Source organism: Eumetopias jubatus, unplaced genomic scaffold, assembly GCF_037043125.1.
Source record: "Eumetopias jubatus isolate StellerSeaLion01/CBP00866 unplaced genomic scaffold, mEumJub1_p1.0 scaffold_14, whole genome shotgun sequence".
In the NCBI taxonomy this organism is placed as follows: domain Eukaryota; kingdom Metazoa; phylum Chordata; class Mammalia; order Carnivora; family Otariidae; genus Eumetopias; species Eumetopias jubatus.
Window position 1 is genome coordinate 107,301,669 of NW_028274820.1, and position 16,425 is coordinate 107,318,093.

General features: G+C 43.6%; 1 protein-coding gene across 1 annotated transcript in view; it reads left to right on the forward strand.

Moving 5' to 3' along the window:
• The first annotated feature begins 586 nt into the window (after positions 1 to 586).
• Positions 587 to 16,425, forward strand: part of UBE3C (ubiquitin protein ligase E3C) — a 115,911-nt gene continuing 100,072 nt past the window's right edge. Inside the window, exon 1 of the mRNA XM_028092403.2 lies at positions 587 to 1,066. Within this exon, the coding sequence (XP_027948204.1) occupies positions 1,001 to 1,066 (66 nt within the window). The 5' untranslated portion in view covers positions 587 to 1,000. The remainder of the gene's footprint in view (positions 1,067 to 16,425) is intronic.

Sequence of the window (16,425 nt, forward strand, 5' to 3'; positions counted from 1 at the left end):
CAGAATTTTTCAAACCGAGACTGAAAGTCCATCTCCCAGACCGTGTTGTGAGACGTACTCAGAGCCTTGCTACCTAGCGTTAAAGAAAGACCAGGGCACTCCGCACAGTAATGATAAATGTGAGCGGGTACAATCCGGGCTGCAGCCGTGCGTGTGTGTTGGCGTGCGTGACACGTACGTGCTATGTGCACAGATGTATGAACTTGGTCACGCGTGGAACGCACGCATCCTTTACAGGGCCCGTCCCTTCGGTCTCACATCAGCCCAGCTGGGCACGGCACGGAAGGCTGCCAGCCCCGCTTCCCCGGGAAGCGCACATGCGCGTCCGGCTCCCGGGCGCAGGTGCCGGCGCTCCCCCCTCCGTCCCCCTCCGCCCGCTCTCCCCTCCCCCCCGCGCCCCCGCCGCGGAGCCGGGGCACCGCGGGGCCTTCCCACGCTCCAGCACGCCGGCAACGGGCACGCGCACGCTGCCGGGCTCCGGGGAGCGCCACGGCGTCGATGGCGGGCGCGCGCGCGCCGGCGGCCCGCGGGGCGCAGGGCCGAGGCGTCGGCGTCGGGCGCGCGCGCGCCGGCGGGACCGCGCACGCCAACCCCGGCCAGCGGCCATCTTTCCTCCCGGCGGCTGCTCCCGGTGCAAGTGCGGGGTCCGCGGCCCTGCCAGCGCCCTCGGCCTCGGCCGGAGCAGTGGGGAGGCGTGGATGAGGGGGGAGGTGAGGAGGAGCCGCCCCCCCAGTGTCGCCGCCTCCCCCGACCGAGGGCAGGCCGGGCGGGCAGAGCCCCCAGGGCGGGCTCGGGCTCGGGCTCCAGCTCGGGGTCGCTCCCCGGTGCGGCGTAGTCCCACCCGCAGGAGACCCCTCCTCTCGGCAGACCCCTCCCCGCGGGAGACCCCTCCCCGCGGGAGACCCCTCCCCGCGGGAGGCCCCTCCCCCCGGGGGCCCGCCCCGCCCGCCCCGCTGCTCTCAGGGTCGGGGGCTCCTCCCAGATGGGATAAGCTGTAAAGATGTTTAGTTTTGAAGGGGATTTCAAAACGAGGCCCAAGGTGTCCCTCGGAGGCGCCAGTAGGAAGGTAAGAGCGGCCTGTGTGTGTGCGGCGTCCGGGCCCTCCCGGGCGAGCGGCGTGCGTCGGGGGTGCGGGCCCCCGGCGGCGGCGGGCGGGGGTCCGGCCGGGGCCGCGGGGCCGGCCCGCTGCTGGGTCACCTGCTTCGGATGCTTCCTAGCGCGGCTGGTGAAGGAAAGGGCTTTGTGGACCGGACCCCGCGGCAGTCCGCACGCCTTCCGTTCCGGGAACTGCAAGGGTGCCGAAGGTGGAAGCCTTTCCGATTTCGGGCTGAGGACAGAATGTTTCTTTTCAGACGTGAAAGCTGGATACTTTACCATCCTTGACTTCTGATAGCGGTTGCTCTGAGAATACTGCCCAAGGAGTATTTTCTGTTGTAGAAAGTGAACGGATGTATTTGTTAATGTCAACAATCTCTGAAATTGAGGCAGAACTCATCCTCGGCCACGTGTTTGAATCCAGAGCTGTTAGATTATTCTTCACCAGCTTTCTGGAAACATTGCTGGAGAGACTCCAGGACCGTTTTTCTGTTAGGCTTGGCCCTATATTATTCTTTTAGTTGTGTAGGGTAAGGGGGAACCGGCTGCAGTCGCTCTGTGTCCTCTCTGATGACTGGCGTCTATTGATTCAGGGATGTTGCTCATAAATAGCTCAGGGTTGGCGTTGCTTCATTCACTTGTCTCTCACCGCTTCTCCACTGTCCTGGTTCAGGGCTGCCTTTTCTGTCTGGTTTGGTGTTGTCAGGGTAAAAATAAAAGTGTGGTCTGCGTACTTGTTTGAAAAGTTTAAGTGAATCTGGTTAGTTGATTGTTTACCAAAGAATTTTTTTAAATGTCTTTTAAATGCTTTGTGTATTCTGTTTTGCTTCTTTATTAGTATATTCTGTAGGTTACACTTAAATAACTGGATTGACATATAATCCTTGGTGGGTGCTCAAATCCAAGTAGGAACATCCTTTTAAAATCGGGCTCAGGGTGTGGGGGGTGTGTGTGTGTGTGTGTGTGTGTGTGTGTGTGTGAGATGTTTTCCTAGGGCAGAGGAAGGGAACCCAGTAGGGAGTTGGGAGAGAACTGTGACGATAATTTTCAAGCCGTGAGATTTGCATGATAGTGATTGGTTGAAGGTAGCTGGCTGCAGAACTAAGTATTAAAACTAGGTACTGTGTAGGTATGGCAGGATTGGCATGGGTCATATTCAGTGGTTTGGGTAGTCATGAAAATTACAAATGAGATAGAGGTATTTCTGCCCTTGGAGTGTAGAAGAGGCCTTGGGGCACCTCCGGGCAGATCTAGGGTACAGGTGAGGTGGAGAGCAGATGAATGAGATTGCACATGCACACAGCAAGCTGGTGACAGGTCGTCACCTCAGAATCCATGTCACTTCTTGTGACTTCTCTCATAGACAGGAGTGCCCCTGCATGCCCTGCTTAGGTGCTGTTTTCTCAAATAGTCACACAACTCAAGTCTGAGGAAATTCTTATCTATTGATCAGAATCTCAGGGGGAGATTGCACATCTTGTTTTTAGCTGTGCAAAACAATTTTTTTTTCTTTTTGATTAAGGTATAGACTAAACATTAACTGTACGTGCTTTAGGTCATGTCCCTAGAAGAGCTTGAGGAGGTCACCTTGGTGCGAGTGAAATTGGGGGGGGGAAGGAGAGGGCAGGGAAAAGGGGTCTTCTTGCTTGGAGTCTAGCTGTAGCCCAATCCCACCAAGAACGCGGGACCATGGCTGGCATCACAGAACTGTCCTTTCTAGAGGTAAGGGGGCTAGAATTTTGTAATTCTGTCTGCACCCCCCCATATCAGTTGGTCTTTGGCTGCGGTCCGCCGTTGGGTTGAGGGTTGGAGTGTGACACTGCTGGCCCTTGGCGGAGGGCAGTTATCCTGGGAAGCTACTAAGGAGCCAACAGTAGTTAACACACAGCACCTGGGGGATGGGTGCTCTGGCCTGGAATCTGGGTGAGAAATCAACTGCAGGTTCAGCTGGAAGGATTTTTACGAATGACTGCACCCTTGTGACCACCCCCCCAGTCAAATAACATTCCCAGCATTCCATAGGCTCCCTCCTGCTGCCTTCCATTCAATATTCCTTCTCCCAAAGATAATTGCTATTTGATCTCTGTTACTGTACATTAGTTTTGTCTGTTGAACTTCGTGTTAATGGAGTCACATACAGTTCCTGTTTTGGGGTTCGCATTCTGAGAGGTGGAGTTCATTCTCCTTGTTTTGTTGCAGTGTATGAAAACAGCATAGTCGATGCATTCTGTTTTTATGGTGTCTTCTGGAGGGCACACCCGCTCATATGCTGGGTTATGCACACACTTAGCTTAGCTCTAGTGCACGGACCTGCATTGTCTGAGGCCGTCCGTGGCCTCACTTCCTTCAACATTTCTTATTGTCAGTCCTTTAATTTTGGCAATTCTGGTGGGGGTGTAGTTTCATTGTAGTTACAGTTTTAATTTTGTTTCCTGGCAAAATTGTCGAGCACCTACAAATGCATATTTTCCTTAATTCTCTTTGGGTACAATGTAATTCCTTCCCCTAATTTATTTTTTATTTTTTTATTTTTATTTTTTTAAAGATTTTATTTATTTATTTGAGAGAGAGAGAATGAGAGATAGCACGAGAGGGAAGAGGGTCAGAGGGAGAAGCAGACTCCCTGCTGAGCAGGGAGCCCGATGCGGGACTCGATCCCGGGACTCCAGGATCATGACCTGAGCCGAAGGCAGTCGCCCAATCAACTGAGCCACCCAGGCGCCCTCCTTCTCCTAATTTAAAAGGCAAAAGGTTATAAGGGTTTTTCCTTCATGTATTAAATTATTTGTAATTTACCTCCTTTCTTGAGCTTGGTGGAAAACTGAATATTGCCACCTTTTGAATACATCTTTTCTTTTTCCAAATTAAATGAATATTTTTAATGTTTATTTGTAAAGGCTCTGTGTAGCATCTGAAACGTAATAAGGAAACTTCCATGCCCTCATTATAATCTTGTTGGAGAGATAAGACTTAAACAATTAGAAGTCAAATAATGGTAGAGAATAGTTACTACATTGTAGGTTTCTGTTGGGGCTGGTCCAGGAGAGGGTAGAGCTGGTTGGGGCTTAGCCTTGAAGGGTGGATAGAATTCGGGTTGGTGGGAAACAAGAAGGGTATTCTAAGTGAGTGGAAGGGCATACACGGAGTGAGTATATACTGGACTCCACTGATTCTAAGTTACAGTTTCCTACTTTTTAATGTTTCTGAAATCAGGATACATCTTGGTGGCATGACATAGTTAATGGGTAGTATTTTTTTTTCCTTTCTTGTAGTGCAGAGAAGACTATCTTAGGGACCGTTCAATTACAAGTATAGAAATCCACTGAAAATTGATTAGTAGGGGGAAAAAGTCTATGGGAAGAATATGATGGTATCTCAAAGAATGTAAGGACAGAAACATACCCAGACACCAAGTCATCAGCACCAAGGTGGTTACTCTTGGTGTTGGGCTGTGCTGCTTCCTTCATTCTTGGCTTTCTGCTGACTGGCTTTCTCTCATTTACTTGCATGTGACCTTGGCAGTGTATGATTTCCTAGTTGAGGCAGCTTACTGAGATCGTTGGATCTCAGTTCCCATTTCTCAGGAGAGGGAATCTGATTGGTCTGGGTCAGCTTCCCACCTGATGAGCTGAGTCTGGGATGGGGGTTGGAATCTGGTACAAATAGAGCAGTCTAGATATATGAGTTGTAGAGAGCAGATTCTCCAAGAGGAGGAAGTGGTTGTTGAACAGAATGTCTGGGTTTCTGTGGACATAGGTAGAGATGTGTAACAGGCTATTGATTGTACATGTATGAAATGAGGGAGAAATCTGGGCTAGACATGCAGATTTGGTAGTTACCAACAGATAGGTGACTCAGAAAGAAGTCCCTAGGGAAGGCCTGGAGTTTGGGGTGGGGTGTGGCTTGTGGCATATTGTAACATCTAGTAAGTGAGGAGATTATTTAGGAAAGAATCACACCTGGCCTGGGGCTGGGGCAGATGGGGGGGAAGCGACCACAGAGCCAGGTGCTGCAGGGGTGCAGTGAGGGAACACTAACAAATACGAAGCCCAGGGTGACTTTATGGGGTAACAGGCCACAGGGTAGTAGGACTTGGAAGTCAGACTGCAGTACGTCACGGAGTGAATGGGGAGTCAGAAAGTGGCTAGATCTTTTTTGAAAAGGACCTGAAGAAGGTTGCATTCAGGGTCTAAGGAAGGTTTTGTTTTTGGGGGGATGGGAGAAACTTGAGCAAGCTGCAGGCTGGGGAAGGGGCGGGTAGCGGAGGGAGGCGTTGCAGGGCTCTCAGAGTCCTGGGGGAGGGGGGCGGGAAGAAGTAGGTGCGAGCAGAAGAGAAAAATGTATTTTTTAAATATTTTATTTATTTGTCAGAGAGAGAGCCCAAGCGGGGGGAGCGGCAGGCAGAGGGAGAAGCAGGCGCCCCGCCGACAGGGAGCCCGATGCGGGGCTCGATCCCAGGGCCCCGGGATCATGACCTGAGCCGAAGGCAGACTCTTTCTTAACCGACTGAGCCACCCAGGCGCCCCTGGAAAACTTTAAAGATAGGAGGAAGGAAATTAAAATTTCTTTCCAGCTTTGCATAGACAGTTGAGGAAGAGTGGCAGTAGAAATATTATTTCTTTTTGTCCATTGCTTTAAAAAAATAGGACTTTATTTTCTAGAGCTTTATAGAAGAAAGTCAAGCAGATGGTACAGAGTTTCCTTTTGCCCCCTCTCCTCACATTTCCCCAGTTATTAGCGTCTTCGTTAGTGTGGTTCATTTGTCATAATTGATAAGCCAATACTGATACATTAATGTTCACTCTTCGTGTTGTACTTTCTGTGGGTTCTGACAAATGTATAATGACATATTATCCACCCTTAAGAGTATCATACAGAATAGCTCATTGCCCTAAAAATCCTCCCTCCTTTACTTATTCATCCTCACCCATACTCCCTGCATCCTGTGGTATGAGTATTTAGTTTTATAAGAAACTGCAAAACTGGGGGCGCCTGGGTGGCTCAGTCAGTTAAGGATCCAACTTGATCTGAGCTCCGGTCTTGATCTCAGGGTCCTGAGTTCAAGCCCCAAATTGGGCTCCACACTGGGCGTGGAGCCCACTTAAAAAAATTAATAAAAAAAAATTTAAAAATGGGCAAAAGGTAACATATACAGATGGCATATAAGCATATGAAAAGACACTCCACATCATGTGTCATCAAGGAAATGCAAATTAAAACTATGAGATACTACTACATACCTATCAGAATGACCATTGCTATTTTTTTTTTTAAGTTGGCACTTGGTATATGTGTTGTCATGCTCCTCTGTGTACATTGCAGTGGAAAATAAAACTCTTACAGATCTGGCATTAAGTAGAGTAAAAATGTTTTCTGAGATTAGATTTAAGAATGTTAATTTATTGTCAGGACTGGTTTTATTACATTACTGTTTTATCTAGCAGTACCAGTTCTGTTCTCTTGAACATAATTGTTGGTAGCCTTCATATATGGGACCAAAAAACTGGTTCCTTGTAGCAGATAAGGTGAGGAATTCTTGATTTTGTTCTTAGGGAAATCAAGCAGACTAGAAGGCTGTGACTATTTGTCTAATTCCCTTTGTACTTGTAATCAGGGCCTAGGGTGAGGCAAGCAAGGCAGCTAAGGCACAGAATTTAGGGAGGCACTCACTCAAGTTGTACAACTGCAGGGCTTAAGGGGGCCCTTACTCTCATGGCTGGCCCTGCACCAGCGCCACCCGCAGAGCAAGAACCTCCTTAAATCTTGTTCTCCAGGTACCTAGCTTGCCTCACCAGTCCCTGTCTGGCTGTGCACACTGAAGCTGATTTTCCTGGTTAGGGACTTACTTGCCCACTGAGTCTCTTAACTGAGGTAACACATAGGAAGTGTCATAGGACTGCACAAGAGCCTCAAAAGAGTTTATAGCAAAAGCAATAGGGAGTTTTCTTCTGTGACTTTCCTTTTATTCTTATAACTTTCGTAGAATGCAGACAGCTAGAAGTTTGGAAGTTAGACATCTTATTCTTAACAGTGACCTTTATTTTATGCCACTGTAAGAGTAGCTGCTTTCTACATGTTCCTGTTCTCCAGCCGTGGCCTCTTCACACCTTCCTTTATTTACAGCGTTTGTCAACGGGAAGGCAGGAGCGGGAACTTTCTTCTGTTGGCTTGTCTCCTTATAGTTCATTGCCTTTCGGGGTAATCAGGTTAAAGATGGACATGCCTGATGGTGTAAATTGGCACAACCTACTTGGAGGGGGGGAGCAGTTTAGCATCAAAAGTCTTAACAAGGTACATCCCCTCTAATCCAGTAATTCTACTTTTAGAAATTAATCCTAAGGAACTAATTTGACAGGTGCATAGGAAAGATGTATGGGAAAAAATGATGATTGTGGCGATAGTCATCATATTAAAAATATAAAACAACCTAAATGTCTAACGGTAGGAAATTTGTTAAGCAGATGGTAATATAACAATGTAATGGAATACTATACAACCATTTAAAGTGGTCATGATGTTTGCTTATTAATATCTATATTTTAGTGTCTGTTATATTTATTAAAATGATTCATTGTTTATGGAAATAAGCAGATTACAAGACAGTACTGCAGTGAGCATTTAAATATTAGTCTAAGCAATCATGATATTGGGGCGCCTGGCCGGCTCAGGAGAGCATGTGACTTTGTTGTTTTGTTTAATGATTTTTATTTATTCGTCTGAGAGAGAGAGCATGAGTGGGGGAGAAGCAGGCTCCGCACTGAGCAGGGAGGCCGATGAGGGGCTCGATCCCAGAACCCTGGGATCATGACCTGAGCTGAAGGCAGGTGCTTAATGACTGAGCCACCCAGCGCCCCAAGCATGCAGCTTTGATCTCCAAATTGTAAGTTCAAGCACCACATTGGGTGTAGAGATTACTTAAAAATAAAATCTTAAAAAAACAAAAACCAGTCATGATATCTACTTTACCACTTTCTTAATTTCCAGTAAATGAAGGACATGTTCTCTATTCCAGTGTAATGGTGGCTTAAAGCAGTACATTCTTGCCATTTCAGTCAGTTTTGTGGGACAGGTATCTGAGGGCAGCTTGTGGGGTGGTTCTGGCTCAGCATCTCTCAGAAGCTCAGGTGTCTAAAGCTCTGACTGAACTGGGGATCCACACCTAGGCTCGCTTGTCCACGTACCTGAAGTTAGTGCTGGGTCTTGGTGGGGGGTGTCAGTCTCCTGCTACCCGCACATCTCCTGAGGGCTGCTTGAATGTCCTCATGACGTGGCATGTGATGTGAGAGGGCAGGAGAAAACAGCAGGCCTGTACGAGGTAGTCCTGAAGGTCACATACGCTTTCGTCCTATATTCGGTTTGTCCATCCAGTCCACCCTCAAGGTGAAAGGTAAAGTTAAGTTCCACCTCTTAAAGGCAAGCAGCATCAAAGAATTTGTGGAAATATTCTAAAACCCCAGAAGGGGTGTCAGTTTTAGCTAAGTTGTAAATGCTAATACCACATGACTTATATATGTTATTTTTCTATCTCAGCCTATTCAGATTTAAATATTATGGCTTTCCTTTTCTTCTATATTGAGTCAGTAGTTACTAGCTATGTAACTATTATGTAAATAATGAAACAGTTATAAAGCAAAAATTGTTGACCAAATAATTTTTCAGTAGGCATTTTGATGAAACTTAGTTGACTCGGAGACAACTTTGTAGCTCTTTGCCTTGGAAACTTAAGCAGATGATATTTATTTGCAGCAATGTGAATTTACTTAGGTCATTTGCCTCTTTAATCCAACCACCCTTGGAGAAAAGGGGGGATATACAGTTGGGCGGGGGGGGGGGGAGTAGATAATTTTGGAGTGAGCGTCACCATGACAACCGTAGGGCATGAGGCAGACACACATGGATATGGAAGAGAGGTGAGTGAAGTAGGAGATTATCATGGTAAATTTTTGCTCATTGGGAATTTTTTTGGACAGTCCTATACCAGAATGAAGGGAGGAAGCTTGTTTTCCTTTTCTTTTAGTACTGTGTGTGTCCTGTTTCCAGAACTCTGGAGTTCTGGCAGATGGTATAAGGTTATTGCCATAGGCTTTTGTGTGCTGGACTGGGTTTCTTACTGCTGTTTATGTATGCACATTGTTGCCATCAGTGAGAAGGAACAGCATAGACAGAGTTGTCCAGCCATGGAGGAGTGGTATTCACCTACAGATTGTTCAGCATGGCTGGAGTCAAGGTAGGAGAAGAGAAGGCTGGGGACGGGCAGTCGGGGGCCAGATCACAGAGGGTTCTGGGGGTCACACTTGGCATATCCAGGCACACTGGTGAGCCAGTGAAGGATTTTAAGCATTGAAGTGAGGTTTTGGGAGAGATGAGTGCGGGGCAGTACAGGTGGTTGGAAGCCAGGTGAGAGATAGGTGTAGCCGTGCAGAAGAGTAATGAGGGCCTAAAGCCAGGGGGGAGGCTGAGTGGAGCGGAATTGAAGAGCTGTTGAGGAGGCAGAATTGATGAGCTCTGCAACGAGAGGGTCCCTCCAGGTGTTTGGGATTACCAGCCTGGATAGTGACTCCGGGAACCAAGAGGATGTTCCCTTCCTAGGGGCCTGTGCAATGTGAGATGTTTGGGGATGTTCAGGAAGCACTGGTTGGGACCTTTGGGTAGACCCTGGGCGTCCATCAGTAGGTGGTTGAGATTGTGAGATGCACCGGAATCCTCGGGAAAGCGTTCCTCTGAGAAGACTTGTAGGGTCAGAACAAAACTCTGAGGGATGCCAACATTTACAGAGAAAGCAGAGAAAGGGGCCATGCAGTCAGGGCCCGGTGAGCAGAAAGCCTGCATGTATGTCCACACGTGGGTGGCCACACTCGCCATCAGACAGCAGTCGTTACTGACGGAGGCAGAGTGTGCAAAAGCAGGGCTCATTGGAGGACCGCGTGCCTTATGTATGAGGCTTGATTTTGAGGCTCTTTGTTTTGCTCTAGCCATTCCTCCCTATCTTCTGTCTGACTCTATGTTATCCCAAAGCTGAGAGTTAAGTCATTCAATCTGTTTTCTAAAATTAAAATTTTGTTTAATTTTTAAAAATTACTATACATGCTCATTGCATGAACTTTGTATGAAGTATGTATGTTTATGCTTTATTTTTGGATGTTTAGGTTATTTTTATTTTATTGTGAACAACATCTTTAGAGCCAACAATTTATCATTATTTTTTAGGTTAAATTAAAGAAGTTGAATTGCTTGGTCAAAGTATGCACATTGTAAAGGCTTTTGATACGCTTTGTTCTCTAGAAAAAATTGTATCGGTGTGGCAGTTAAGTGCTGCCTGCACATCTTTGCCTTGCTGTCAGCCTCCGAGGACATTTTTGTCTCCAGGGAGTCCCATTTCTCTCTTTCCTTGTTGCAGTGACATAGGAGGCTGTCCTCCATATTTGTCCTCCTGCAGGGCGTTTGGCTTGTTGTGCCCCCTCATTTCTCTGTGACTCCTGGAGGCGTCCGCACTCCATGTCACATCCTTCCGGGGGAGACATCAGAGCTCATCAAGTCCAGAACTTGAGTGAAAACTACCAAGCTCAGGACCCCTGGTCTGTTCTCCATGATGCTCTGCTATGTCGTGTAGCCTGCATGTCTGGCATCTGCCTCCCACTTTATTTAACGCTCTCCTTTAACCGCGGGGGAAGTCAAGGAACATGGATGGCCTGCAGGCACTGAGAAGGTGGTTCTGATAAAATCCTACATCTTTTTTAAACTAATTTTCCTTACAATGAAGCTTTAAATGCTCTAATATTTTTAAGGAACATTAGTAAACTCTAGTGTGTTGGCAAGCAGCATGATTCATATCACGTCTTTGCTACAAAATGTGAAATTGTTAAAAGTACAACGGAAACCGGAAGAAATGTTTATCTCCGTAACCAACGGTCTGTGATTTAGTTGCTTATCTTTTTTGGGCTTCTCTTTTTCACATCTTGTAATATGAAAGTTGTAATTCTTGATAATGAGAAAGTCAAACTGAATTATTACAAATCTTCCTTGCCTAAATAATGTTTCCATTTCCAGTCTCAAGACCAGGGGCCTTTGAAACAGTGTTAACTTTTTTTTTAATTGAAAAAAATTTTAAAAAGTGAAATCCAGCTAAAGGGCTTATAATGAAACCTTCGCCTCACTGAAATTCCCAATATCCCCGTTAGTACCAGTTTCCTCAATGTCTGTTCAGAACTACTCTAAACATAAATATATTCCCCATCACTTTTTCAATAAAAATGAGGGAATATACTGTTCTACTTAGTGTTGTAGCTTAGTGATGACTCTTTAGGTCTCGGTAGTTCTGTTTTCACAGGTGCATGCTATTCCACACATGGTTTGTGTCATGTAACCACTTCCCTATTTATGTGTGTTTCTGTGTGTCTGTGTGTGTATGTATCTATAGGTTATTTCCAGGGTTTTGCTATTAAAATGGTGCCATATTTACCATCCAGTTCTTATATAAGAAAAGGAAATCTTTCAGGATTTGTTATAATGGGATTAAACTATTACATTTTGCTTTGGATACTGTATTTTAAAGTGAGCTCTTGTCTACTTATAATGTTTATTGTAAAAAAAATTTAATATATACTGAAATGAAGAAAAACTACCTCTTTGGAACCCTACCCTCCATTTAGAAATAAAACACTGCTACTATGTGGGTAAATTGCTTTCTAGTTTTTTTCTATATATTTGTTGAATTAGGAATCATATTGCACATTCTGTTTTATAAATATGATATTTAGTAATTTATTACTGTATTTGATGCACCTTTAAATATTTTTTGCATGTACATGAAGTTGGTTGCTCTTATATTTTCATAGAGGTTCTTAGGGAAAAACCCACATATCATAGATTGTGTATTATTCACAAATAATACTTTTGCTAACATTTAACATTTTAATTAACTCAAAAGGAAATGTTTTACTTGAATATTCTTTGAACTGTGTAAAACTGTGCTTATTATGTTAGTACAGGAGAGTGGGAAAATACTAACTTAAAACAGGTGTGAAACTGATTACTCTACACTGTTAAATGAAGTAAATTGCTAAAGGAAGATAACCCAAGTAGTGAAACAAAGGAAACTTTGTTGTTTTTAGAAATCAAGACATTAATAAGCCTGCTAGCATTCCTTTTATAAATGATTAGCCCATTTGAGCATTTGGTGTATGCAAGTCATATTATATAAATGTACTTTGACTTCAGTGACCATAATGTTTTTTATTCTGATAGTTAATGAAGTCTAATTTAAACTATATATGACTTAACATTTTAAAAAACTTCATTTTGTTACTACTAAAGGTATCTGCATTTAAAAAAGGCATTTTCCCCCCATTTAAAAACCTGTTTGTTAATGGTATTTTTGAAGTTTGGCCATATTTAATTTTCAGAGAAGATAAGATATTGTGCCTCAAGCTCAAAGATCAAATAGAGAGGTTTGCTGTAATTTACTCTTGTTTACATTTTGATGAAAAGGGTTAGTGTCACAGCGGTGGAGGTGAGATTAGCGTTGAAAGTAACATGTACCCAGACCTCCCGAAGAACAACAGGTTTAGTCATTCCAGAAACACTTGATGAGCGTGTTTTATGAAACTGGTATATAATTGCCCTTCGAATTCCTAACTTTTCTAGACCTGTAGAATTTAGAAGGTAAAATGTCTTCAAGTACATGTATAATAAGTTGGAACCAAAGACTTGTTAAGAATCAAAATCTGAATGTTCTTTTTACTGGTACTTTATTATTCTTTTCCTCCCAGCCACTTCACTGTGGATTTTTTCTTGGTTATGTTGAGCTGTTTTTAAAAATTAATGTTCTCACATATCTTCATTAGTTTATTTTTACAAAAAAGTGAAAGTATTCCATGGGCATGGATAATAATTCAAGCAGTAGGAAATAACAGTGCAAAGTAATCACAGTTTCCCCACCTTTCAGTCCCTCAGTCCCTGATCCTACGTCACGCTCTCACAGGTTCTTCCCTGTCGTCTCGGCTAGTCTGCACACGGAATCGTCAGGGGCATGCTCTTCTCTTACTTGAGCACACTGTAGAGGATGTTCAACAGACTGTGGCACCTACCCCCTGAGAATACATCTTGGAGATAGTTGCAGTTCAGTGCAGGTGGATGGACTGCATCCCTTTAAAAAGCTGGACGATCCTCAGTGTAATGAATGTTTTGTAACTTAGTTAGCTGTCATGTATTTTAATGGCCGTTTACTGTCTTTTTTGGTAATTTAAGCAACATTGCAGCACATATCCTTGTATATGTGCCTTTAATATGTACAGGCTAAATTCCTAGAAGTGCTAGGTCAAAGGCTATGCACATTTTGAATTTTAATAGATTCTCCTCTATTGCCAAGGCAGGCTTATCAGCAAATGAAAGTAGCTGCCGTCCTCTATAACTCACAGCATGCTATCTGAGTTTCTTTGCCAAACATATAGGTCAAAAAGCCTATTTCATTGTGTCTCTATTGCATTTTTTTCTCAAATGAGTAAAAATGAAGTTCTTCTGTTTAAAAGATTTTTATTTCCCTCTGCACTGTGTATAGCTTTTGCTAATTTTTCTATTTGATTGTAGATCTTTTTAAATTATTTTGGAGAGCTTTTACAAACAGTTGGTTTTGCATTGTTACAAATATTCCTATTTTGTCATTTTATCAACGTGTGTTATATTTTTCTGTGTAGAAAGTTCTTTTATGTACTCAAATTTATTTTTTAAATAAGTAATGACAAACAATAACAAGACTTAATGTGTGATATATCTTTCTTAAACTCTTATTCCACATGGGAGTTTTTTAATTCTCATATTATCTTCACATATTTTTATAGTGCTTTATACACACACACGTACACAAATCTTACATCAATCAGGGATCTCTTGATGTGAAGACTAGAGATACATTGTCGTTTATTTAGGTCATGCAGTTTTTCCTATCATATTTATTGAACAGTACACTTCCTGTATAGATTTGAAATGCCACCTTTATCACATGCTGAATCTGTTTCCATATGAGTCTTCCCGGAGACCCTCTGACGTTGACCTGTCTATTCATGCTTTACCCTTGTTGTATAGGTCACTGTTTATCCCAAAGTGTGTGATGATTTAGGTGGCATGTACGAAGGAACATTTTAAAAACTTAGCAGTGTTTGTTTCAGTGTCCAATAGAAAAATATGACTAGGGTGTCAAACCTGTGATTTCTCTGAAATGCTAGCTCATGGTGAGATTAGAGTTAGGGAGCTTTGTGGTAAGCTAGGCTTGCCAGTGATCTGTCAGTATTCAGTGGTTGCAGTTTGGGAATGTATGCATACATAATGTGGGCTCTGTATATAGTCTGTGTTGCTAGTGTGCATTTCTGTATACTGACTCTTCTTATGCATTGTTGTAGGTTTGTTTATTTTTCTAGCAGCATGATGAAATTTCACTTTCAGAAGCTGATAATTGTGTACTCGTGTGAGCTACACGTAGGTATTGGTAATAGCAAATTAGGATCATGCCTATGCCTTTATTTTTTTCCACCTAACTGCTGTGTCTGACATGCATGGGTTAGGTTTTATAACAACAGAAAATGTGTCATTTTTAAAGCCTGAAGGTAAAGATTGTCTTACAAATTAAGGCACTAAGGATAATTATGATTGTCATCATATATCTTCATTTATAATAAGGACCACGTTAATGACCCACTGGAACTAGCTTTTTAGTCTTGTAAACTTACAGCCTGCATAGGAAACACAAACAAATATGATAAAGATTTTGGAGGGGCGCCTGGGTGGCTCATTCGGTTGAGCATCTGTCTTCATATCAGGTCACGATCCCAGAGTCCTCAGATCGAGCCCCAGGTTGGGCTCCCTGCTCAGCGGGAGCCTGCCTCCTCTCCCGCTCCTCCACCTTGTGCTCGTGCTCTCTCTCTTTGTCAAATAAATAAATAAAATCTTTAAGAAAAAAAAAGTTTTTGAAACGTGGTTTTTCATGCACTGGCTGAGAGAGAGAACCTATCCCATTATGAGCCAGATGTCAGTGTGAAACCACCACGCTCAAGCTTTATTTTGAAACCATAAGGCATACCACCCCCAACCTGTTAAACTTTTGGGAACAAACAGGAAAGGTTTCTAAATAGCCTGAAAGTAAGTGCAGAATGAGATGGTGAGTTAAAATGAAAAGCTGAGAACACTTCATCTGGGGCATTATACTTAATTGCAAAGGCTAGAGCTGGTAATTAGCAAAATACATGAAAAGTTATGATGAAAAGTGGTGATTAGTAGCAAAACAAATAACATAGTTGTTGAGATTCCTTTGTCCAGTGAGTTAGTTCATTGTTCACTTATAAACAATTAGGGCCAGTTGTTAATCTCCCAGGGAAGACAGACTTGGTGCTGCTCACTGCCAACCAAGGAGCTCACTGACATTTTGAAATCAGCACATCCTTTGCTGTTTGTCAGCTATGAGTTGAATAAACAAGTCCATGAAAACTTTTTTGTCTAACTCATAAATTAGAGGAAATCTTTTAAAATGTGTTGATGACTTCATGACAGACTAACAGACTTACCATGTGCTGTCATGAGAAAAGCAGAGTTGGTACAGAACACTATGGTGGTTCAGTAGGAGGTTTGATCCGGTGTGTTCCAGCCCCAGAAACTGGACCCTTTCGTATCCAAAAGGCAGTTTTGTTCATCTCCAGGATTTAAGAGTAGTACCTGATAGAATGTCAGTTCATCACTCCTGTGGCAGGTGACTTACTCCTCTAGCTTTGTGAAGATCTGAGCAGTAAGTACAAGCACCCACTTCTTCCTGTACTGAGCTGTACTGAGAGCAGAACGGTCTCTTGATAGTCACTTCCAGAGGGATGGCAGTTCTTTGTGGAGTAAACCTTTTACCTGAAGCCATGGGAAGCACACCTTGATTGTGGGAGTAAGAATTGCAAACAACTTCAAGAAAGTCTTTTGAATACCGTATGTACAGAGTTAAGAGTGATGGCCTCCAGGAGTGTGGCGAGTGGATAGACGCAAGCCCCACCTGCTTTTTAAAAAATCATCGCGAGAATAGTACTAAATAAAAGGACACATTCAGAAGATCAGGCCCTGGAGACTTTCTTGAAACTAAAGTTTGTTGAACCAAAGTCACACTTGGTGTGCTGGCTAGGAATTCATTTTTAGAATCCAGTTCTGTCAGAGAAGGCAATTAAATAACATTTGCCTGATGAATGATAAACACGTTAGTTAGTATTCTCTGTGTTGTCCAATATCAAAATTAATAAAATTATAAACTTAACCTCCTCTTAAACTTTACATAGCACCTCATACCCCTTTATTGTGATGATAAACAGT